The sequence below is a fragment of the Impatiens glandulifera genome, chromosome 4 (genome assembly GCF_907164915.1).
Source record: "Impatiens glandulifera chromosome 4, dImpGla2.1, whole genome shotgun sequence".
NCBI classification, from domain to species: domain Eukaryota; kingdom Viridiplantae; phylum Streptophyta; class Magnoliopsida; order Ericales; family Balsaminaceae; genus Impatiens; species Impatiens glandulifera.
This window is the reverse complement of record NC_061865.1, coordinates 4,524,545-4,547,595: the sequence shown is the minus strand read 5'-3', so window position 1 is coordinate 4,547,595 and position 23,051 is coordinate 4,524,545. Positions and strand designations below refer to the sequence as shown.

At 36.1% G+C, this 23,051-nt stretch overlaps 4 protein-coding genes across 4 annotated transcripts; 2 read left to right on the top strand and 2 right to left on the bottom strand.

The window, feature by feature from the left end:
- Positions 1–397: 397 nt before the first annotated feature.
- On the top strand, positions 398–2,063 carry LOC124936011 (actin-like). The gene is made up of 3 exons (XM_047476462.1): positions 398–787; positions 1,209–1,822; positions 1,960–2,063. The coding sequence occupies exons 1-3, from the start codon at positions 469–471 to the stop codon at positions 2,023–2,025; spliced, it is 999 nt and encodes a 332-aa protein (XP_047332418.1). The 5' UTR covers positions 398–468; the 3' UTR covers positions 2,026–2,063.
- Positions 2,064–4,043: 1,980 nt separating this feature from the next.
- Positions 4,044–5,494, bottom strand: LOC124935056 (fasciclin-like arabinogalactan protein 4). Its single transcript, XM_047475519.1, has one exon. The coding sequence runs from the start codon at positions 5,441–5,443 to the stop codon at positions 4,163–4,165; it is 1,281 nt and encodes a 426-aa protein (XP_047331475.1). The 5' UTR covers positions 5,444–5,494; the 3' UTR covers positions 4,044–4,162.
- A 2,082-nt stretch (positions 5,495–7,576) lies between these two features.
- Positions 7,577–7,954, top strand: LOC124933550 (metallothionein-like protein 4A). The gene is made up of 3 exons (XM_047473964.1): positions 7,577–7,632; positions 7,700–7,774; positions 7,861–7,954. Exons 1-3 carry the CDS (start codon positions 7,577–7,579, stop codon positions 7,952–7,954), a joined length of 225 nt encoding a protein of 74 aa, XP_047329920.1.
- A 1,034-nt stretch (positions 7,955–8,988) lies between these two features.
- Positions 8,989–14,581, bottom strand: LOC124934818 (ATP-dependent zinc metalloprotease FTSH 10, mitochondrial-like). Its single transcript, XM_047475319.1, has 8 exons — positions 14,417–14,581; positions 14,032–14,278; positions 13,867–13,938; positions 13,424–13,560; positions 12,584–13,090; positions 11,546–12,313; positions 10,581–10,808; positions 8,989–9,685 (listed from the first exon to the last, which is right to left on the bottom strand). The coding sequence occupies exons 1-8, from the start codon at positions 14,465–14,467 to the stop codon at positions 9,218–9,220; spliced, it is 2,478 nt and encodes an 825-aa protein (XP_047331275.1). The 5' UTR covers positions 14,468–14,581; the 3' UTR covers positions 8,989–9,217.
- Positions 14,582–23,051: the final 8,470 nt, after the last annotated feature.

The following is a 23,051-nucleotide window of genomic DNA, read 5'->3' as shown; positions in this document are numbered from 1 at the left end:
CTCTCCATCTTATGAAAACGAGAGTCTTTGTTCATGTTAAACGTTAAATAGTTTGATCATTCCTAACGTTAAAACGATGCCCAACAACATGTGTAGTAAAAATCAAAACGTGTATCAATAAATTAACCACTCTAAATTGAAAATTTTCACTATAAACAAACAAATAAAATTAAAGATTTATAGATTATACTAAACTAATTAAAATTTCATCTAATTTGAAGCTCTTTTCTGATCTAATCCATAGAGTTAATTGAGGAAGGATGGCGGATACGGAAGATATTCAACCGCTTGTTTGTGATAATGGAACCGGAATGGTTAAGGTAATTTAGTTATTAAACAAGTTTTGATTTTGAGTAAGTTTTTGTTTACAATTTTTATTTGTATTTCTTGTAGGCTGGATTTGCGGGAGATGATGCCCCGAGAGCTGTGTTTCCAAGTATCGTTGGTCGTCCACGTCATACTGGTGTGATGGTAGGTATGGGACAAAAAGATGCTTATGTTGGTGATGAAGCGCAATCGAAAAGAGGTATCTTAACATTAAAGTATCCCATCGAGCATGGAATTGTTAATAATTGGGATGATATGGAGAAGATTTGGCATCATACATTCTACAACGAGCTTCGTGTAGCCCCGGAAGAGCATCCTATTTTACTCACTGAAGCGCCTCTCAACCCGAAAGCTAATAGAGAAAAGATGACACAAATCATGTTCGAGACTTTCAATGCTCCGGCCATGTATGTTGCCATCCAGGCCGTGTTGTCCCTTTATGCCAGTGGTCGCACAACGGGTATTCTTTTTTATTTTTTAAAACATATTTGAATACATGGCATGATAGACATTGAATTATTTGCATAGCTTCTAGTTTATTTTAATAGAACTTACAATGATAGCTTAAATAAAAAGAGTAGCTCTAAAGGAATAAAGATACCAACTTGGGTTTATTAACTTTCACACAAAAAAAATAATTTATTTTTTAAAAGAAAATCAATTATTTTAAAATAATCTTATTCTCTTAATTATTGAAAACTAGATGACTTCGATAAAATAATATTATCATATAAATATATAATGAAAATTATTAAAAGAAATATACATATGTTCATTTATTGATGACTAAATAATGATGTATTAGTGATTAAATTAAAATAACACACAATGAAAACTATCATATAGAACCTAATGTTAGGCTATGTGTTACAAATGTGTAGGTATTGTGTTGGACTCGGGAGATGGTGTTAGTCACACAGTTCCGATCTACGAAGGATACGCGCTCCCTCACGCCATCCTGCGTCTCGACTTAGCTGGTCGAGACCTCACCGATGCCCTCATGAAGATTCTGACAGAACGTGGTTACTCATTCACCACTTCGGCAGAACGCGAAATCGTGAGGGACATGAAGGAGAAGTTGTCTTACATTGCTTTAGACTATGAGCAAGAGTTGGAAACTTCCAAGACGAGCTCTTCTGTCGAGAAGAGCTACGAGTTGCCCGATGGACAGGTTATCACCATTGGGGCAGAGCGTTTCCGATGCCCTGAAGTCCTTTTCCAACCATCCATGATAGGAATGGAGGCGGCGGGCATACATGAAACGACGTATAACTCGATCATGAAATGTGACGTGGATATTAGGAAGGATCTTTACGGGAACATCGTTCTTAGTGGAGGAACGACAATGTTCCCGGGCATTGCTGACCGAATGAGCAAGGAAATAACTGCCTTAGCTCCGAGTAGCATGAAGATTAAAGTCGTGGCTCCTCCCGAAAGAAAGTATAGTGTTTGGATTGGTGGTTCTATCTTGGCATCCTTAAGCACATTTCAACAGGTATATATTATGGTTGCTTCACTCTTAAGTTCGATTTTTACTAAAACAAACTTTATTGAACTAAATTATAATTAAAAAAATCAACTAAAACAAGAGATTTTTTGTCAAATAAAAATTTATAAACAATTTTGTTGTAGATGTGGATTGCCAAAGCAGAATATGATGAATCTGGACCGTCGATCGTGCATAGAAAATGTTTCTAATTCATCGGATACCAGCTTAAATATTATGCTTTTCGAACACGAGAAGCGATTTTGCGGTTTTTTATTTTTTTTGTCTTCAATAATGACTAAATTACAAAATAACAAGTTGTTTATAAAATATTACTTATGTTATTTTAATTATTTAGGTTAAATTTATTTATTTTCTCAATGTGTTCTTATGAATATCACACCAGTGTAACGTCTTGATTGGAGTTTGTATTATTTATAATCAACGTCTGTAATAATGATTTATTATAGGTTTGAATATTTGAAAACAATTAATACTTTTTTAATTTGATTATTATATTTTATAGTAAAAAAATAATAATGGGCTGAGGCCCACAAATAATCTACCGGCCTTTTAACAAAAATATCTTATATTTTTAATGGGCCCAATCAGAGGCAATCATTTGTTTCTTTTATTACTGTTTTAACAGCTGTTCTTCTGAGTGCCAACTTGCTAAGGCCTTGTTTGATTGTTCCACATAATAAATTATATAATTCACAATTATTCTTAAAATTAAATATTTAAAATAATTAAAATTTTAGTTGAAAACAAACTAGACTTATAATTATGAAACCATAACAGGGGACATGAAGATGTGAATTTACTGTTCATTGACAACTTTCCAGTCCGTCAAGCACTTTTTTTTATGCCAATAATTCAATTTTACCTTCCAAATTTTAATATTATTTTTTACTTTTATTGTAATTGAAAACTATTATTTAAATTAGAATGTTATAAAATATTAACAAGGTAGAGAAATAAAACAAGTGGTTGAGTCTTTTTTTTTATGGTATGGAATTTGTAAGATCTTCAACAACTCAAAATCATACTATAATTCACAAAATCAAAAGAAGAAATATTGTTTTTTTTTCCTATTTGTTATTTAATATAAGTGGTTTATGTCATCACCAACATAAAAAAAAAAATTAAATGAATATTGAACATACAAAATCATTAATATTTTTTTTAGAAAGAAATACCCTTTAGCATCTTTTGTAAAAAAAGAGAGATAATTTTTTCCCAAAAGAAAAATATAATTTACATTAAAGAAGACTTATGAAGATATTGATAGTAAATAAATAAATAATTAGTTCCCAAAAAATTATGTTTACTTATTAACATACACCTATGTAATCAAAATGGTATGAAATGTTAGTTATTTACTTAGAGTTGTACGAATAGTTCATACTAGACTAAACATTACTGGTTCCATACTAATTTAGAACGACAACATTAACATAAATTCATTTATGTATTTCACTCAACAAATTTTTTTATTATATAGATGATACGAGTATGAAAACTAGAATTCATTACTTGAAAATATGAGTTTATACGTTTTTTTATATAAATGATACGAGTATGAAAACTAGAACCCATTACTTGAAAATATGAGTTTATATTCCTCTCTACTCTACACATTTTTTTTTTAAATATAGGATAATAGAAAGTTATTATGACACTCACTCTAAGATCGTAATTTTCACATATATTTAAGACGCTTTAAATGAGAAAAATTACCTTGTTAGTACATTAACAAACTATTATTATTCAAAAAGCCTACACAAAAGATAAAACAACCAAAATCTTGAATTAATTCGATAAAATTATTAAATCATTTGATAACTCAATTGATCAAAACTTTAAATTCATCCAGATCATCTATTTCTTATTGTTTAATAAAATTTGGGAATTTTAGATAAAGAAAAAATGTTTAAATTGATGGATTATTTTATTATTATTTTACATAAAAAGAATCATTGCCACACATTTGCAAAAGTTTCTAAATTTTGGGTTTTTTTTAACTTAATAAGTTAGTTCTATTCTAAATAAGAATTTAATCTAAGATATTTAAAATTAAACAATATTTTTATTTTGAATTTAATTAAGTAACACATTTCCATATGCTAACCTTCTCCAAAATTGAGAAATTATATGTTTTTTTTTTACTAGATTCGAGAGAGAATCTCAATTTATTTGAATCTAATGATTTATTTGAATTGAAATAGTCTTACAAATAATTAAATAATATATATATATATCCAATTTTTATAACACAATTGAATTAAATGGCCATTTTGATAATTAAAGTGATTACCAAAAATGAAAAAAATAAATAAAAAAAGCTAATTAATTTAAGCTCCATAACAATACATACAAACCTATACAACATAGAGAGAGAATCGATTCACGTTCACCCATTCCTGACCGGAGCTTATCTTCTCCGTTTCTCAAATAAGAAGACGACGAAATACTCGGCGCCGGCGCGTCTACTTCCGGCGACTTCTCATCTACAACCGGACCCTCACCATTCGCCGGACTTTCATATCCACCGCCGCCGCCGGGAGGATTACTCACCACCGGCTTGTTACCAAAAACCTCCCTAGGCAACAGAACATTCGAGACTCCAAAAATCGCTAATGGATTCTGATCTACAAGCGTTTGAGTAACCAAAGCCTGAACTAGACCTGAATTTATAGCAATCGATCCATTAACCCTAGAAATGTTCAATGTAAAGCTACCTGCTCCCATTATCTCGGTCGCAAGCGTCGGTTGAACTGGATTCACAATCGATTCGAGAGAACCGAGTGGATAATAAGAACGCAGTACGTGAAATTTCAACACGATTGCCTTTTCATCAGCCGGTAATGACTGGAAATTCGCCGATATAGGAAGATCGGAAAAAGCTTCATCAGTCGGAACAAATATAGTTATTCCAGCACCGCCTTCGTCGTTCTCGAATTCCTTCTCGACGGCCGATGCGGTAAGTAATGCGGCTGCTACGTTGAAATCGTGTCCTTCGATTAAAGCTTTGGTGATATTGATTCCTAGCGACGGCCGTGTCTCCGATGTGATTAGGTTAAATCCGAATGGAACTAGCGTTGAATTGATTGTGAATATACTGAGATTATAAGGAACTGTTTCGATTAGAGAGATGATTGTTGCATTAGACGGAGAATATGTTGCCGGTGAACTGATTATTACACCGCCGGTTGATTTATCGCCGGTTATATTGACGGAGCCGAAGTTATCAGACGCACGGCCGGTAGTTTGGTACAGAGTTGTGATTAATTTACCGTTCATCTTCTTGAGATCTGTCCATGAGAGGTATTCGAGAAGGATATGATAACGAACGACGTCGGCGAGATTTGCGACGGAGGAAGATGATGATTGCCGGAAGACGTCGGAGGAACGGAGATATGAGTTCGGAACGGCGAGGATTGTGAGGGATGATCGGCCGGCGAGATCGGCGGCGACGCCGGTGGAGGTTAGAAGATTGGTGAAGTCGGAGAGATCTGAGAAAGAAGATAACAGATCAGTGACGTTTAAGGCTAAAATGGCGGTGGACATAAGAAGTAAATAAATGAACACGGCAGGGGTATAACGGGTATTGAAAATGAAATAAGGCATTTTTAGGTTAGAGAGAGGGGTGGGGGAGAGGGAAAGAATTAATGAGAGAGTCTTCTTTCACAATAAGAAGAATTGAAAAACAATAAATAGTTTTAAAACTATATATGTTTTAATAAATTAAATATTATAAAAATAAATTCATAATTTTTTTTGGATTATAAATAAATAAAATAGATAAAGTTGAATAGAAAAAACCAAGATTGGTATTAAATTAAAATATTCTTTGTAAGGTACTGGAATTAATGATTGTGGGCCGTGGGCCTACTAGGCTGTCCTTTTATTAAAATAAGAAAAGCCCAAAGATGCTAATATTCTTTTTTCCAACATGGGTCTTTATTCTTATCCAGACACGATCCATATATATTACATTATTATTATTAAAAAAAAAAAAGTTCTTTTTGGCTCCACCAACCCCCACCACTTAACACCGGTTTTTTTCTTCCGGCGGTTTTTTCGACCGTTTCCGGTTTTTCTGCTTTTGATTAAGACTATAATCCTAAACAATAGACTTAAAAACTATCCATTAATTTACTTAGTTATTTAAAAAGGTATGATAGTGATCTTTAGAAGAAAAAAATATATTTAAATAAAATAAGTTAGAAGATATTAATATATAATGATAAAATAATAATTTTAAATAAACTATATTATAATATTCTAATTAAGGGTTAATGAAATGGAAGTCAAATGAAGTTTGATTAGGTTTTGATTATTTATATAATCTTAATAGAATAAGACTTTAAGAGAAGGATGGTAATGATACAGGTGTGTGGATTACAAACTCGTCCCTGCCCCCGATTCCAATGGGAATAATTTTCTATATACCATCCACATCCCGATTGGGGGGAGAGATTCTCAACTGGTACCAAAAATATTTTAAAAAATTGTGACAAGGGAAAACGAAATTGAGAACGAAAGCAATGTTATAAATCGGCCAGTTATACAAAATAAAAATAGCATACTAAAAAAATAATAAATAAAAAGAATGATTATATTTGGGACAAAAACTCCTACAAATAGTCATTTTCTCCTGTAAATATGACATGCCATGTTGAATATGTGGCCTATATCTCGTTGTCCAAATTATTTTAATTTTCTAACCTGGTATAAAATTTAAAATATTTTTGTTTAGAAGATGATTTTTTTTAGAAAGATATTTTTTTAATTAAAATATAATGATTACCTATACTTAATGACAAAACTAGTTATAATTATTATATATAGGTGTATAGATAGACTTTTATGTCATTTCCGTATATCCAATATATATGATTTTATCTCCTAATATATCCTTTAAAACAAATATTAATGGTATATTTGAAAAAATTATTATAAATATAAAATGTCATTATTCTAATTTTATATATTCGGATGCGGGGCAGATCCTTCATGTCCTGATTCCGGGTCAATATTTTTCGGGTTTTCTATTCGTTTCGATTCCTGATCAAAACGGAGAAAATCGAATTCTATTCGGATACTTTAAATTGTCATATAGTTAGGAATCTCAATATTAATATTTATATTTTTTTAGAGAAAAAATTAATATATCAAATTCGACATATGCTTGTCAATTAAATGAAATTAATATTAATATTTGTACTTGAAAAAATTAAAGGTAATAATTCAATTCCTATTTAACACCTTGAATTGAACTTATCACGTTAAAAAATGGTCAATTATCTCAAATTTCTTATTGTTTTATGATATGTTTCTCAGCACAACATTCTTCCTCATGTTGTTCCTTTATTTATTTATTTATATTAATAAAATACTATCTTTATAGCAAGAAAATTAAAAAAAAAATGGATCATTCTAATCACCTTCCAAATGAAAAAATTGGAAGACATTTTTTAAAGGCCATTAAAACTCAAAAACAGTCCACTACAAGAAACATTCTAAATGAGAATGTCAAAGGATAAGAACACATTATTAGTATTATTTGACTCATTAAACATAGCATGCTTCATGCCTTAATTTGATTATGTAGGGGTGAGGTGTTATTCAATTCAATTAAATTAATATTATTATTGTCAACCACATTTCATTATAAATAGGAAGAACATTGGCTTCATCTCCAACCCACAACAAATTATTATCATCTTTGCTTATAACTACAATCTCATTCATATAAAAATGTCGAGCTGCGGAGGAAACTGTAACTGTAGCGGTTCATGCAAGTGTGGTAACGGGTAAGTTGGTTTTGTGTTCGGGTTACGGGGACAAAATGATAATTGTGTTTATATGTTTGAATTGCAGATGCGGGATGTACCCTGACTTAGGCGAAACCACCTCAACTGCGGCCATCGTGGTTGGCGTAGCCCCTCTTAAGATGTATTTAACTTAGTTTTTTTCATATGTTTATTTATTGATTAAACTACATTAAGATGATTAATGATATGTAATAATAATATATGCAGGAACACTGAGGGTTCAGAGACAAACTCTGGAGCAGAAGGAAGCCATGGCTGTAGCTGCGGATCCAGCTGCAGGTGCAACCCCTGCAACTGTTGATCATCGTGGTTCATCATCATCATCATGTGTGACTAAGAATTATGTTTTTATTTTCAAATAAAACAGACATGAGATATTGAGATGAGTTAGTTCTGCTCTTGTGGATCTAAACTCTCTCTTTGTTACTCATCTTCTCTATCTGGATTGATTGTATGAAACAATATATATATATATATGGTATGTTATAATATATAATATATGCAGCTTGTGAAATTATCTTATGGTAAAAATGAAATGAAAATTTGTGAATATAAATGTTTAACAAACAATGGTTAACAAGTAAAATTCCCCACTAAACGAATCATGACTTTAAGGGTTTATACTTTTGATAAGAGAATAAGCTGATTCAAACAACAACAAAAAAAAAACTCGAAATACAGACGGCAATTCGATAACTTTAGATAAGAGAATTAGCAGATTCAAACAATCATGTGACTGTAAAATAACCCTGAGTAAAAAAACATAAGCAATTCAATACTTTTGATAAGAGAATAAGCAGCAGATTTAAAAAGACCTCAAAATAGCGAAACAGATTCAAACAACAATAAAAAGCCCTCAAAATAGTGAACCCATATCCCAACATGTGAGCCACAAAAAATAAATGAACCAAATATCAGACATAAAAAGCGATAACGGACATAAGAAGCGATTCAATACTTTCCTCAAAAACTTAATAAACATCATTTCTCCCCATCATCAATCACATTAAAAAAACCTCAAATAAGCAGAAACAAAAAGACCTCAAATTAGCGAAACAGATTCAAACAACAATAAAAAAAAACCTCAGAATAACGAAGTCCATATCCCAACATGCCACACAAAAAATATGAACCAAATATCAGATGTAAGAAGCGATTCAATACTTTCAAAAAGAATAAGCAGATACAAATAACAACAACAACAACAACAACAACAAAAAAACCTCAGAAATAACAAAGACCAGATCCAAACAACATGTGAAAGCTTCAAAGAGATCCAAATCCAAACATAGTTTTCAAGAATGCAATGAAATCAAATCAGCAAATGAGACAGAATTGCAGGTCAAAGAGATACAGCAACTATACATTACACAATCAAGAAATTAAAGTTAAATCAAATTGAATCTAACAATTCCCAAGAGACATTGAACCTACGTACAATTACAATATCCTCATGACTTTTTTTATTTTTATTTTTATTTTCCCGTATGGATAAAAGTAAAACAAGAATACTTACAAGATAAGTCTGTTAATTTAAAAGATATCGATTCTTGCCTGTACCTTGCTAAGTTGGAACGACGATTTCAGGATCAACAGATGAAGATTCATTATCCACCACTGGATTTTCTCCGGTATGAACTTCATCTTGGAAGCCTAACTTGAATCGATCATAATTAGTGGGCTCGGCAGATTTAAAAGGGCGTTCTCCAAGAACCTTAATCAAATCATCTTGATGAAGAACTTCCTTTTCAAGCAAAAGCTCGGCAATTAAGGCTACTTTTTCTTTGTGCTCCTCAACTAATTGCAAAGTGCGAACGTAAGCCTTTGCCACCCATTCACGAACTTCAGTGTCGATAATTGCTGCTGTCTTGCTGCTATATGGTTTCAACATTTCTGGACCATCATCCCTTTGAGGGAACGAAAGGAGACCTACTTTCTCGCTGAACCCGTAGATTGCTACTTGGGCATATGTTAATTTTGTCACCTTCTCTAAGTCATTTTGTGCTCCCGTTGAAATCTTACCAATCAAAACCTACACAAATACAGAGAGAGAGAGAGCTTACTAAACGCCCTAATGAAATAAGACCAGATGATAAACAAGATTGTGGGTCAAAGTTTTCTGTTCAACATTCTACAAATATTGGTCCTTCCAATGAGATTTCAAGCTTGTTTGATGTAGGAATTTTTTTCAAAAGAATAAATTTTTGTTTGATTTTTGATTATTTGGTTAAATAACTAAAGTATCAATTCCATTTAATATTTAAAAATGTTTTAAGTATGGATGTTTTTAGTTGATGATTTTAATGATTTGATTTTGAAATGATTAATAATTGAGATAAGGGGTTATTTGGGCAATATAATCTAAAGCTAATCCACTATTTCATCATCAATCACCTCAGATCATAAAACAAAATACCCTTACTTTTTTTAATCATTGTATATGTGTACCCCTAATGTTTTCTTTACCCAAATAACCTACACCGAACAAGATTATTTTGAAAATAACCCAATTTTTAATAACCTACACGGAAGATTATTTTGAAAATAACCCAATTTTTAATAACCTACACCGAACAAGGTTATTTTGAAAGAACCTAGCAGTTATCCAAAAAACACAAGATCGAACAAAAGAACCCTTCATCAAACAAGGCATTGGAGTTAGAGAAACGCAGGGGATTTAGGAAAGCCATAAGATCCGATGATCAACTTTGGAAAGTTATTACGACCTGATGCACAGATTTTGTGGTAAAATTCTTAATACTCTGATTAACTGACTTGTATGCAAACAATGGGGGTCAATATAAATCTACTATCATAGCTGGCCTCCGAGGATTCTTATGCCTAACATGTGTAGGCTTCTTTCCATTTATTCCTACGTCTGGAAAATTAGAGACAAAGTTGGGGTATGGTAGCAGTAGTAGTGTTACCTGTTCGGCTGCACGACCACCGAGGGTCATACAAGTCATATCGAAGAGTTGTTCTTTCGTCATTAGGAGATTTTCGTTTGGCACGTACTGGGCAAATCCAAGAGCTGCTGTACCACGAGGTACTATAGTCACCTTCAGCAATGGCTCTGCATATTCAAGAAACCATCCAACAACAGCATGACCCGATTCATGGTAGGCCACAGTTCTCCGTTCAAGTTGACTAATCACCTGTTCGCACAAATAAACAATATGATCACAAGAAAATTGGATACAATAACTTAATTACACAACAAAAGGGCTGGCTGAACACGAACCAAGTTATTGAGCAGTATAATAGCAAAACACAGAAAAAAATACTTGGGATTGCAAAATCGAAGCTTGACAAGGAGAAGCAGAGACTCTTTTCTGGTGTAAACTATGTGTAACGGATATAGATCATGGTGGGCCTGATCTCATGGGAAGTACTTAGCCCATTAAAAGGATACTATAGTTAATTATATATTGTTAGTTCATTTATAAATAAAGGAAGTAGATAGGGTAAACACATCAGATGTTATATTATGTTGAAAGACGGACTGTTTCTCATCTCTAGCTTAGTCTATTGCATTCTCATATATATTATTCTCTTATAAACCCTAGATCTGTTACTATGATGAAAAAAAATCCATAATCAATCTCCAAATTCAAGAGGATCTGAGTTCGTAAAGGTAATTTGAGTTGATTTGAGTTTGCAAGAACAGTTGGATTTGAAAAGTTTAGTTTTTTCAAGGGTTTCTTTTTATGGTTTCATTTTCTTGTGACTTGTGAGATGATTAATTCATGGCAATTTATGTAATGACTGGTACTATACTGTTTTGAATTTTTTCTCTCATGGATGATGCAACCATAGATAATTGTGGTGTAATGAAAAGTTTTTCAACCACTTAAAAAAAATATGAACAAAGTTATTGGAAATGCATAATTACCCTGTTCTTCTTCTCTAGACCACCAATAACTCTGTCTATAGCCGACTCAAAATGTTCCATAGTCACTAGCCCTACTTCGTTTCTCGCAGCAATTAAAGCACCCTCGTTGCAAACATTAGCTATATCAGCCCCCGCAAATCCAGGAGTTAGGGCTGCAAGCCTCTGCGAGTAGAACGAAGGCTCATTATCAAGTTTGATCCTTTTCAGATAGATTTGAAATATCTGGGCACGGCCTTTAATATCAGGTTTGTCAATGGTAATCTGTCTATCAAACCGACCTGGCCTTAGTAAAGCTTTGTCTAAAATATCAGGTCGATTAGTGCCTGCCAAGACCACGACTCCTGCAGTAGTCCCAAATCCATCCATCTCCACAAGTAACTGGTTAAGAGTACTTTCACGTTCATCATTCCCACCTGAGAAACCACCCCTTCCCCTTGCTCGACCAATTGCATCAATCTCGTCGATAAATATAATACTAGGGGCACATTGTCGAGCCTCTTGAAATAAATTCCTCACCCTCGAAGGTCCAACTCCGACAAACATCTCCATAAAATCAGAGCCCGATATTGAAAGGAAAGGCACCGCAGATTCACCAGCAGTTGCTTTTGCTAGAAGCGTTTTACCTGTCCCCGGAGGACCCACCAGAAGAGCACCTTTCGGGATTTTAGCCCCTAAAGCCTCATACTTTTTAGGGTTTTTCAGAAAATGTACAAATTCCATAATTTCCTGCTTTGCTTCGTCACATCCAGCAACATCTTTGAAATATACCTAGATAGATTAATAATGATACATTATTACTATTACACTAACTAACCAAACAAGTAAATGAATCTAGCTCAGAACACATTTGAAAACCGTACTTAAGTGAAGACAAATTGTCCCCATTTGGAAGCACTTGTTGGTTCTGTATCTGGATACGAGACAGATTCAAAGAATGAATTTTGTTTCTGAATGTGATATCTAGATACAAAAACATAAACAATAAGTTTTTCCAAATGGGCCCAATGATTTCAGAACGAGTGGTCAAGATTAGCTAACCTTGTTTTTTGCATTCTTATCGACTTTAGTGATATTTGCTTTCCCTATACTGAATATATTCCGACCACCCTTTCCCCCACCACCTCCTACACCAAGTCCACCTTGCATCCCCCTACTAGCCATGAACCAAAAGGAACCCAACAGTAACAATGTCGGTCCAAATTTCAGCAACTCTTGGAGCCAAACAACTTCAGATTTGTAGACTACAGGTATATAATCATGGGGATCAATACCCAATACTTCCTGAGATTCCTGCATTTTGTCCTCGAAAGATTCAACACTTCCTATATTGAAGTAATATTTATATTGGCTCTTGCTGGCCGTAGAAGGAATATCACTACCATGTCCTTCGACCATAGCTCCCTCTCCCTCCAAGACATCATCTTTACCTCTTGTGTTGCGAGGTGAGCTTCTTATGTAAACTTTTGCAACCGATTTGTTAGAAACAACTATGTGATCCACTAAACCAGGTTCAAGCAGCTTCGTTTTGAACTCCTGGAAACTTATCTGCATCAACACCAGAAAAAAGAAAATCAAATAACGTGAAAAATATGAACTGACATATGAACCATGTAGAGAAACTGAGAAAATAATAATATTTTGTCACAATCACAAATCACTTTTGAAAACTGCCAAAGTGAAGTGAAAATAATCTTGCATTTGGTATGAAAAGTGTAATTGAACTTTTTTTATTGTAAGATGTGAGTAAAATTGTATAATTTTAGATCTTTTAGATCACAAATTTTCAGCTCAATGTTTTTTTCCCAACAAATTCATACCAAAAGGTGCATTTGAGAAAGATTCAAACATCCTAATTAATACATCCAAACCTCCTCTTACCTGCTTCTGTTCATTAGCACCACCTAAAGGAAATGACGAGAAAAATAGACCAATCACTAATATGGGAGCAATTAGCTTCTGGAACTGCTTTATGAAAGCTTCTTGGAAATTGGCATTATCATCAGCATTTTTATCTCCTGAAAAGCAAAATCGATACATAATCCCTTTGGAAGTCAAAAGTAAACCATTTTTAACCACAGGTTTTATAGTTCTTCACATTAAGGGAAATAAAGAAGCAAAAATCCCACAGAATCAAATCACAGGAAGAGGTCGACCCATAATGCAGTTAAATGTAGCAAGGTGACAGCAAATAAAGCAACAGATAAGAAGTGAAACCCATCTTTCATTGTCCCCTTCCCTACAGCCTTATTAAGAACCACAAAAGGAACAAGCTAGTATAACATAACTATGTTAAAAATGAGATATGTCCAAGCTTTACTTACCCTTGGACTCAGATTTCTGCTCATTTCCCGATGTGTTTTCCTTCTTTTGCTTTGGATAGAAATTCTCATAATCTAGCAGCCAAAGAGACACACCATTAAAACAAAACAAAAAAAAACCCTAAAAGCATTAACACAATAGAGGGTTCTTTAAGATGTTTTGCTTACTCTTCTTCTTCGGAACTTCACTAGAGAACAACCTACGAAATTTAGGATTCGCAAGGATATAACTGAAATCAGACAAGTAGGTCTTGGAAACAAATCCTTTGTTAGCCTTTATTGAAGATAAATATCCCCTCAAAAACCCTAGATTTTCATTGACTCGACCAATAGTCTCATCCTTTCCCCACACAGTGCGAAAAATGGAACCTTGCTGAGGAGCTGATTTCCCTCCACCGCGACCATGTAGAACAGTCTGACGCAATTAATAAGAAGAATTAAGCTATCAATTCATTTCGTACACAAGCTAACACCTTACTTGTACAATCCAAAGATGAAAAGAAGACATTTACGTAAGCAAATAGAGAGAAAAAAACGTGTTCGACCGACTTACTCTAGCGCGAGATGAACGAGAAAGAGAACGGCCGGCCCAATAAATCACCATTTTCAAATGATCAGAACAGAATCAATTTGTAAAGATCGATCGATCTCCTTCAAGACTTGAAATTGAATGAAACCAATTGTAGAGAGAATTTTACGCGATACGATAAGGAGAGATCTTCAGCGAAGAACAACGAGACTACACAATATATAATTTTGCATATATTATTAGAAAATTATTATTATTTCCAATTTTTAGTTATTATTTTATAAATAATAAATGGAAAAAAAATTCAATTTAATAGTTCATTAGTTAGTTGAGTTTTACAAGAATGTTGCTTAATTGCTGTACATATAATGAAATAAAAATAATTTAATACAAGCCATTATATTATTTATAATTAAATTATATAAATAACATAATAAGAAGTTTTGTTAAAATAATTAAATTCTGAACTTTCTAAAATGGTTATTATTATAAAAAAAAAAAAAAATTGCATATAATGTATTTCTAGAGACAATAACGTATAAACAATATTAGTCTTATAGCTTTATAAAAGCAAAAATATATATATAATTCACTACTAACCTTTGTGGTGTTAATGTTACATTGACTTAAAAAAAATAAAAAAAACTAAACATATTCATTACAAACTCACTGACACTAATTTATTGGATTAACCACTTCAACATTTCCTCTTTTAAACTGAAAATAGAATTTAGTTTAGAACTGATGCAGAACACATGTCAAACAAACTTCTGACCCTCATACAGTTTCAGTGGTTTTGTCATTATATCAGCAACTTGATTTCGATTAAAACAATGAGTTAACTTAACAACTCATTTTTTAGTAAGATCATGAAGAAAGTGAAATCTGACATCAATATGCTTACTACGAGCATGGAAAACTAAATTCTTAGAAAGATCAATGCTTGAACTGTTAACACAGAGTATAATTCTGCACTCACCATTCTCTAACTGATAAAGATGCTCTAGAATTCTTCACATTGCTTGAGTTGTTGCTGAAGCTGCTGTAACAAATTTTGTTTCAGTTGTGGACAATGTAACAATTGTCTGCTTCTTTGATAGCCAAGACACAACACCAGAACTCAGCTGAAAAACATATATCCTGATGTATTCTTATGATCGTCCAAATCACCAACATAGACACTATCTGTGTATATTTCAAGTTTTACATTTCCTCCCTTTTTGTAGAGAGTATCATAACCATACGTCCCTTTCAAATATCGTAATACTCTTTTTTGTTGTATTGTGATGAAGTTTGTAGGACAATCCATATATCGAGTAAGTTGACTTACAACAAACATAATAGCAGACCGTGTTGTAAGATACATGGGATTGTCAATTATCTGTTTGTTTGTACTAACTGTTATCAACTTTATTTTTATTCTCATCTTTAGTAAGTTGATAACCAGGAACAAATGGATTATAAACTGCATTGCAAGTAGTCATTCCAAATTTCTCCATATCTCTTTTAAAACTTTTATGTACTTTTTTTGACATATAAAAATAATTTTTTTGTTGCATCACTTCTATCCAAAGAAAGTACTTTATCTGCCCAAAATATGTCATTTCAAATTCTTGCATCATCGAACTCTTGAATTTGTTAAACATCACTTCATCATTACCAGTGAATATAAGATCAACATAGATACAGACGATGAAAATTTTACATTCACCTCCCATCTTGACAAAAAGTGTATGTTCACATGGATATCGAAAAAATATTCTCTACTAAAATAGGCTTTTATGTGACTGTATCAAGCTCGTGGAGTTTGCTTGAGTCCATATATAGTTTTCTTTAGTTTGTAGACTTTATCTTCTTCTTTTACCACATAGCCAGGTGATTGTGCTACAAAAACTTCTTCATTGAGCTCTCCATTAGAAAAGTTGACTTAACATAAAGCTGAAATATGTTCCACTCATTTTGTGTTACAAGAGAGATCACCATATAAACTGTGTTTAAACGTGCCATAGGAGCAAATACCTTTCTACTCCATTCTTTGAGTGTACCATTTTGCTACCAAACGGGCTTTGAGCTTCTCAATTTCTCCAAGTTCATTCAACTTTATTTTGTAGACCTATTTCACTCCCACCTTATTTGCATGAGTTGGTAAGCAATCACCTCCCAAGTATTTTTCATTTTTTCTTCTTTCAATAACAGCAATTTCAACATCCATTGCAGTTCTTCGTGATGCACTTTTTAAAACATTTCCAAAGTACACTAGATTAGTTGAGGTTGTCATCATTAAAAAGAACACAACATCATCATCTTGTTCTTCATCTAAGAGACCTTCTCCATTGATGTAATCTCCCATTCACACTAAATGACTTCTTTCTATTACTTGAATAATTAGTGAAAGAGAACTTTCACTAGACTTTGAAGCATTACTTGATGGTGCACTTCAGTTTGAATTGTGACATCAGTAGTTTTCTTCCACTGTTTCAACTTTCACAATTGCTTCACGTATAGCAGCAGTCTTTTTCTTCCCATTCTAAACCAATAAGTGCAACTTTCTCATGCTCCTTATCTCACTACTAGTTACATCCTTTTCAAACACCACATCATGATTTACTATAATCTTTTGAGAGATGTTCATATAGTTGATATACTTTAGATTTTTCACTGACCTCAAGTAGGATACATTTGATACTTTTGTCATCCAAATTGATGCGCTTTTTTGTCAAGACATAAGAATGAGAAATGCAACAAAACACTTGAAAGTGAGCAACTAATAACTTAACACCACTCCAAATTTCTTCGGGTGTTTTAATCTTTACGGCACGCGTTGAACTTCTATTATGGACATGAATTGTCTAATTCACAGCTTCTGCCCAAAAAGTTTTTAAAATTTGCTTCTCCACAATCAACCACGAACCATGTACATGAGAGTTCAAATATTTCTCTCTACAACTCCATTTTGTTGTAGAGTATATGAAGTTGTTAGCTGTCTTTATATATCATTGTCGTTATTTCTACTATTGGACATAGGTTTGATAGGTCCACATATGTCAGCATGCACTAGTTGAAGAATTTGAATAGCTTTCCAAATAGTCTCCAGTGGAAAAGGAAGTCTGTGTTGCCTCTTTTGTAAACACACTTCACATATTTTTTTTTTAAAACGGTTAATATCATTTCATTAAAAATCTCAAAAGTGAAAAGATCAATAATCAAAACTAGACAAACTCTAGTTATGATTAAATAATGACAATCAAAAGACCATAAAGAAACTGATTAGTAGCATTCGCAAAAACAAACAATAGAGATTATAAACGAGAAGAATACAATCAAAAACATATCCTATCTACCTCAATTAGGGTGTTTATTTCCATATAAACATGTTGCGTCATAAGGCCTTTTTCCCCCTCTATTTCCTTTTAGATGTAAGGATATTGAATTGAAAAAGATGATGAGGTTTACTGATGCAGCGTGCGTGGCTAGGATGAACCTTTATCAAGATTCGTTGATTCTTACGAATACCGAACGTTGATAGATATTGAGGAAACCTCGTTTTCTGATTAATAATCTTCCCCTAACAAAGTGTTTTAAGATCCTTTAAATACTCAAACCCTAGCTTGCAAAAGAAATAAACAACTTTTAATAAATTGAAAAAAACACCCGAAACTAATAAAAAATGCGATTTTGAGCCCCTAAACGTTTCCGCCCGAAAAACACTAGGCAATCGTCGAAATCTGACACTTGCGAGATATTTTCGGATGCTGCAACTTTCGCATAAACGCCTCTTCGACTCGCACCGCATCATTCCCCCCAGGGTAGAAAAGATTCGTCCTCGAATCTGGAACCGCATCATCCTCATCAGAAGAAGACTCACCCACAAAAGGAACAAGATGCTTCACATTGAACACATCAGAGGTACGCACATGGCTGGGAAGGCGTAAACGATAAGCATTGGGGTTGATCTTCTCCACAATCTCAACAGGACCAATCTTCTTAGCAGCAAGCTTGCTATATTCATGAGCTGGAAAACGATCCTTAGTCAGAATAGCCCACACAAAGTCACCAACTTCAAAATCAACAGCACGCCTTCTCGAATCAGCCTTCTCCTTGTACTTGGCAGTAGCAGCAACCAAGCGGTCATGAGTGGTCTGATGAACCTGAGCCAACTGACCAACAAAATCCGCAGCAGTGGAATGAGGACGCACCTTGCTGGGCAGCGCTAACAAATCAAGAGGAGCACGCGGAGACAGCCCGTAAATCACATGGAAAGGACTGAAACCAGTGGAGCGATTAACAGCATGATTGTGAGCAAACTCGGCCTGAGGCAGCTTCAGATCCCAAGCCTTAGGATGATCCCCAATTAAACTGCGCAGAAGGTTCCCCAAAGACCTATTAACAACTTCAGTTTGGCCATCAGTTTGCGGGTGATAGGCACTGCTAAAATTCAGCTGAGTATTAACCAAACGCCAAAGACTCCTCCAAAAGTGACTCACAAAGCGAGTGTCCCGATCAGAAACTATGGAGGCAGGAAGTCCATGAAGGCGATACACATCCCTGAAATAAAGCTGTGCAACAGCCACAGCATCAGAGGTTTTCTTGCAGGGAATGAAATGAACCATCTTCGAGAATCGGTCAACCACCACAAAAATCGAATCAGAACCACGCTGGGTACGTGGCAGCCCAAGGACAAAATCCATACTGACATCAGACCATGGTTGAGTGGGAATAGGCAGAGGCAAGTATAACCCGGCATTAGTCGAAGCGCCCTTAGCCAACTGACAAACACGACAACGAGCAACAAAACGCCCCACCTCTTTGCGCATCGAAGGCCAGAAATAAGAAGCTGCAAGAAGCTGGAAGGTACGATCACGCCCAACATGGCCTTCTTTGTGGAGTTCCTGAATCATCCTCAAACGCAGGCTGCAATCTGGAATGCACAGCTGCACACCGCGGAAAAGGAACCCATCCTCCAAGACAAAGTCCCTCGAATCCCCCTGTTGGATGCGAATGAGGACCTGAGAAAAGAAAGGATCATCACGATAGAGGTCCACAAACGAATCAAAGCCGGGTACATGGACACGCATCTCCGCCAACAGCCCATGACGACGACTCAAAGCATCAGCCACGCGATTAGACACACCAGCCTTGTGTTTAATCACAAAAGTAAACTGCTGTAAATAAGAGACCCACGAAGCATGACGATGAGAAATCTTGTCCTGACCACCAAGATGCTTGAGGGAATCATGATCCGTATATAAGACAAACTCCCGCTGAAATAAATAATGACGCCAGTGTTTGACTGCCTGGACAATAGCATAGAACTCAATATCATAGGTACTGAAACGAAGTTTAGCGCTAGACAGTTTCTCACTAAAATAAGCAACAGGACGCCCAGATTGGCTAAGTACAGCCCCAATACCCAATTTCGAAGCATCACAATGTAGTTCAAATGGCTGGGAAAAATCAGGAAGAACCAAAATAGGGGCTGAAGTGAGTCGGTGCTTGATCTCAACAAAGGCAGCCTCGGCATCATCCGTCCAGAAGAACTTAACCCCCTTCATACAATCAGTGATAGGAGCCGTAACACTACTGAAGTGAGGAATAAAACGCCGATAGAAGGAAGCCAAGCCATGAAAACTGCGAACTTCAGTGATCGAAGAGGGGCGGGGCCACTGATTGACAGCCAGTACCTTACTCGGGTCCACTTTCAGGCCCTCCCGAGACACCACATAACCGAGGAACTGGGTAGAATCAGTAAGAAATGTGCACTTCGAGGAAGCAGCATAGAACTTGTCACGCCGGAGAACAGATAACACCTCACGAAGATGGGAGAGGTGTGCTACCTCGCTGTCACTGTAAATCAAGATGTCGTCGAAGTAAACGACTACAAACTTCCCAATGAAAGGGCGAAGAGCCTGGTTCATCACACGCATAAAGGTGCTAGGAGCATTCGACAGACCAAACGGCATAACCAGCCACTCATATAAGCCCTCACGAGTCTTAAAGGCAGTCTTCCACTCATCACCCATGCGAATACGAATCTGATGGTATCCACTCTTGAGATCCAGTTTGCTAAACACAGAAGCACCACCCAACTGATCCAACAAGTCATCCAACCGGGGAATAGGAAACCGATAACGCACTGTAATCTTGTTGATAGCACGACTATCAATGCACATACGCCAAGACCCATCCTTTTTTGGGGTAAGAAGGGCCGGGACAGCACAGGGACTAAGGCTCTCTCGAATGTGTCCCTTAGCCAGCAAGTCCTCCACCTGTCTACGCAACTCTTCATGTTCTTTGGGACTCATGCGGTAATGAGGACGGTTGGGTAGGGCAGCACCTGGAACCAAGTCAATGTGATGCTGGATATCACGCAAAGGAGGCAAGGCACAAGGTAGATTCTCAGGAAAAACATCTGCAAACTCCTGTAACAGCGGCTGCACTGGAATAGGCACCTCAGAACTAGCACCACAGGTAATCAGCGAACAAAATAGAGCAAACACCATGCCTGATTCGACCATGGCGGTTTGAAAAGGACCCCGAGACAATAAGGTGGCAGGGGGGGACACATGATGAGTGGGGGCAGCACCCTTCTTGGGCTGATTTGGCATCAACACAATCTTGGTACCATGAAATAAGAACGTGTAGGTATTAGCACGCCCATCATGTATAACAGAATGATCAAACTGCCAAGGGCGACCAAGTAAAAGGTGACAAGCATCCATAGGAACCACATCACAATATACAGCATCACGATAATGGGAACCAATGGAAAAATTAACAAGTACGCGCTTCGAAACTGTAACATCCGTACCTTGACTCAGCCAGGACAAGCGATAAGGCTTGGGATGAGGTTCAGTGGACAGACCCAGCTTCGAAACTGCAACCTCAGAAATCACATTCTCACAACTCTCAGCATCAATGATGAAGGTGCAAACTTTGCCACCGATGGTACAAGTGGAATGGAACAGATTATTGCGTAACCACTCGTTGTCAGGAGCACGAGGGGTTAAACATGATCGACGAATCACCAAAAGGGGGCCAACATCGCTAGAAACATACTCCTCCGCTGCCTCATCATCATAAACATCATACACTGGGGCTGAATCTGAAGGAAGAGCAGAGTCAGGATCATCCACCTCAGTAAAAAGACCACGATTGGTGGACTTTGGGTTGCGACACTCTGCTTGGCGATGGCCAACTTCACCACAATTGAAACAACGCAAGCCACCGGGACGTCCCTGCGGGGGGGCTGTAGTGCCGCGAGGGGGGCTGGGGTGGGATGGGCCGACTGGGAAGAAGAACCAATGCCACTAGTGGGGACAACCTGTTTTCCAAAGCTACCCGAACCGCGCCTGGCTAGCTGTTTCTCAGCCTGTGAAGCACGCTGATGTGCCTCAGAAACAGTCAAGGGATCAAACATATTCAAAATATCCTGCAACTGGAGGCGAAGGCCACCAATATAGCGAGAAACCAACTGGAGAGGGGACTCAGACAGGTCAACACGAGCCACAAAGGTGTAAAACTCAGTGGAATAGTCATCCACGGAACGAGAACCCTGACGAAGATTCTGGAACCGCTGGTACAGGTTATGTTCGTAATTATATGGTAGAAACGCAGCCCTAATATGCTTCCTGAATTTGTCCCAATTCGTGAGCTTTGCCTTACCATGACGAACACGTGTCTGTTTCAACTGCTGCCACCATGCTTGTGCACGACCATGTAAGCGGATCGTAACAAGGGGTACACGACGATCTGCAGGAACTTCCTTGAAATCCAGAATCTCTTCAACCTGAGAAAGCCAATCAATAAACTTTTCCGGTGATAGACTACCATCGAACTTAGGGATGTCCACCCTGAAAGCCTGCTCCCAGCGATGATTGGGGCGTTCAGGGGATCGATTCCGAAGACCACCGAGAGGGTTTTCATCTGTCATCGTAACATCATCTTCAGGGTGGTGCATGTGCATAGATGCATCCATCCGTTGCGTCAACCATTCAACCTGCCGCCTCAAATCGTCGTTATCACGGCGAAACTCAGCGTTTTCACGTCGCAACTCAGTAAGGTCACCATCATCAGCACCAGGGGTAGGGTTGCGCGGCTGTCTTCGGGGCGGCATACCTCAGGGTCGACTGGAAACTGATACCAACTGATGCAGCGTGCGTGGCTAGGATGAACCTTTATCAAGATTCGTTGATTCTTACGAATACCGAACGTTGATAGATATTGAGGAAACCTCGTTTTCTGATTAATAATCTTCCCCTAACAAAGTGTTTTAAGATCCTTTAAATACTCAAACCCTAGCTTGCAAAAGAAATAAACAACTTTTAATAAATTGAAAAAAACACTCGAAACTAATAAAAAATGCGATTTTGAGCCCCTAAACGTTTCCGCCCGAAAAACACTAGGCAATCGTCGAAATCTGACACTTGCGAGATATTTTCGGATGCTGCAACTTTCGCATAAACGCCTCTTCGACTCGCACCGCATCATTTACTTATTCCTGTAATATTTCTTTGTACAAACTCATTCTAATTTGATAGAAAAAAGTTCTTTTTCAGGTCTTCAAAGTTTTTATCATTGATGTCCTTTACTTGAATTTTAAGATTTGTGTCTTTGTTTCTTTCAACATTAGTTTTAGTATCCTCTACATCAGTCTTAATAT

Bases quoted from the DNA above. Each gene is read 5' to 3' on its own strand.
- LOC124936011 (XM_047476462.1), top strand. From the start codon at position 469: ATGGTAGGTATGGGACAAAAAGATGCTTATGTTGGTGATGAAGCGCAA. The intron at 788-1,208 runs GTATTCTTTTTT...ACAAATGTGTAG, and splicing joins TGCCAGTGGTCGCACAACGG to GTATTGTGTTGGACTCGGGA. The intron at 1,823-1,959 runs GTATATATTATG...ATTTTGTTGTAG, and splicing joins CCTTAAGCACATTTCAACAG to ATGTGGATTGCCAAAGCAGA.
- LOC124934818 (XM_047475319.1), bottom strand. From the start codon at position 14,467: ATGGTGATTTATTGGGCCGGCCGTTCTCTTTCTCGTTCATCTCGCGCT. The intron at 14,279-14,416 runs GTAAGTCGGTCG...TAATTGCGTCAG, and splicing joins CTCGTTCATCTCGCGCTAGA to ACTGTTCTACATGGTCGCGG. The intron at 10,809-11,545 runs GTAATTATGCAT...TTGTGCGAACAG, and splicing joins GTCTAGAGAAGAAGAACAGG to GTGATTAGTCAACTTGAACG.
- LOC124935056 (XM_047475519.1), bottom strand. From the start codon at position 5,443: ATGCCTTATTTCATTTTCAATACCCGTTATACCCCTGCCGTGTTCATT.
- LOC124933550 (XM_047473964.1), top strand. From the start codon at position 7,577: ATGTCGAGCTGCGGAGGAAACTGTAACTGTAGCGGTTCATGCAAGTGT. The intron at 7,633-7,699 runs GTAAGTTGGTTT...TTTGAATTGCAG, and splicing joins TCATGCAAGTGTGGTAACGG to ATGCGGGATGTACCCTGACT. The intron at 7,775-7,860 runs GTATTTAACTTA...TAATATATGCAG, and splicing joins GGCGTAGCCCCTCTTAAGAT to GAACACTGAGGGTTCAGAGA.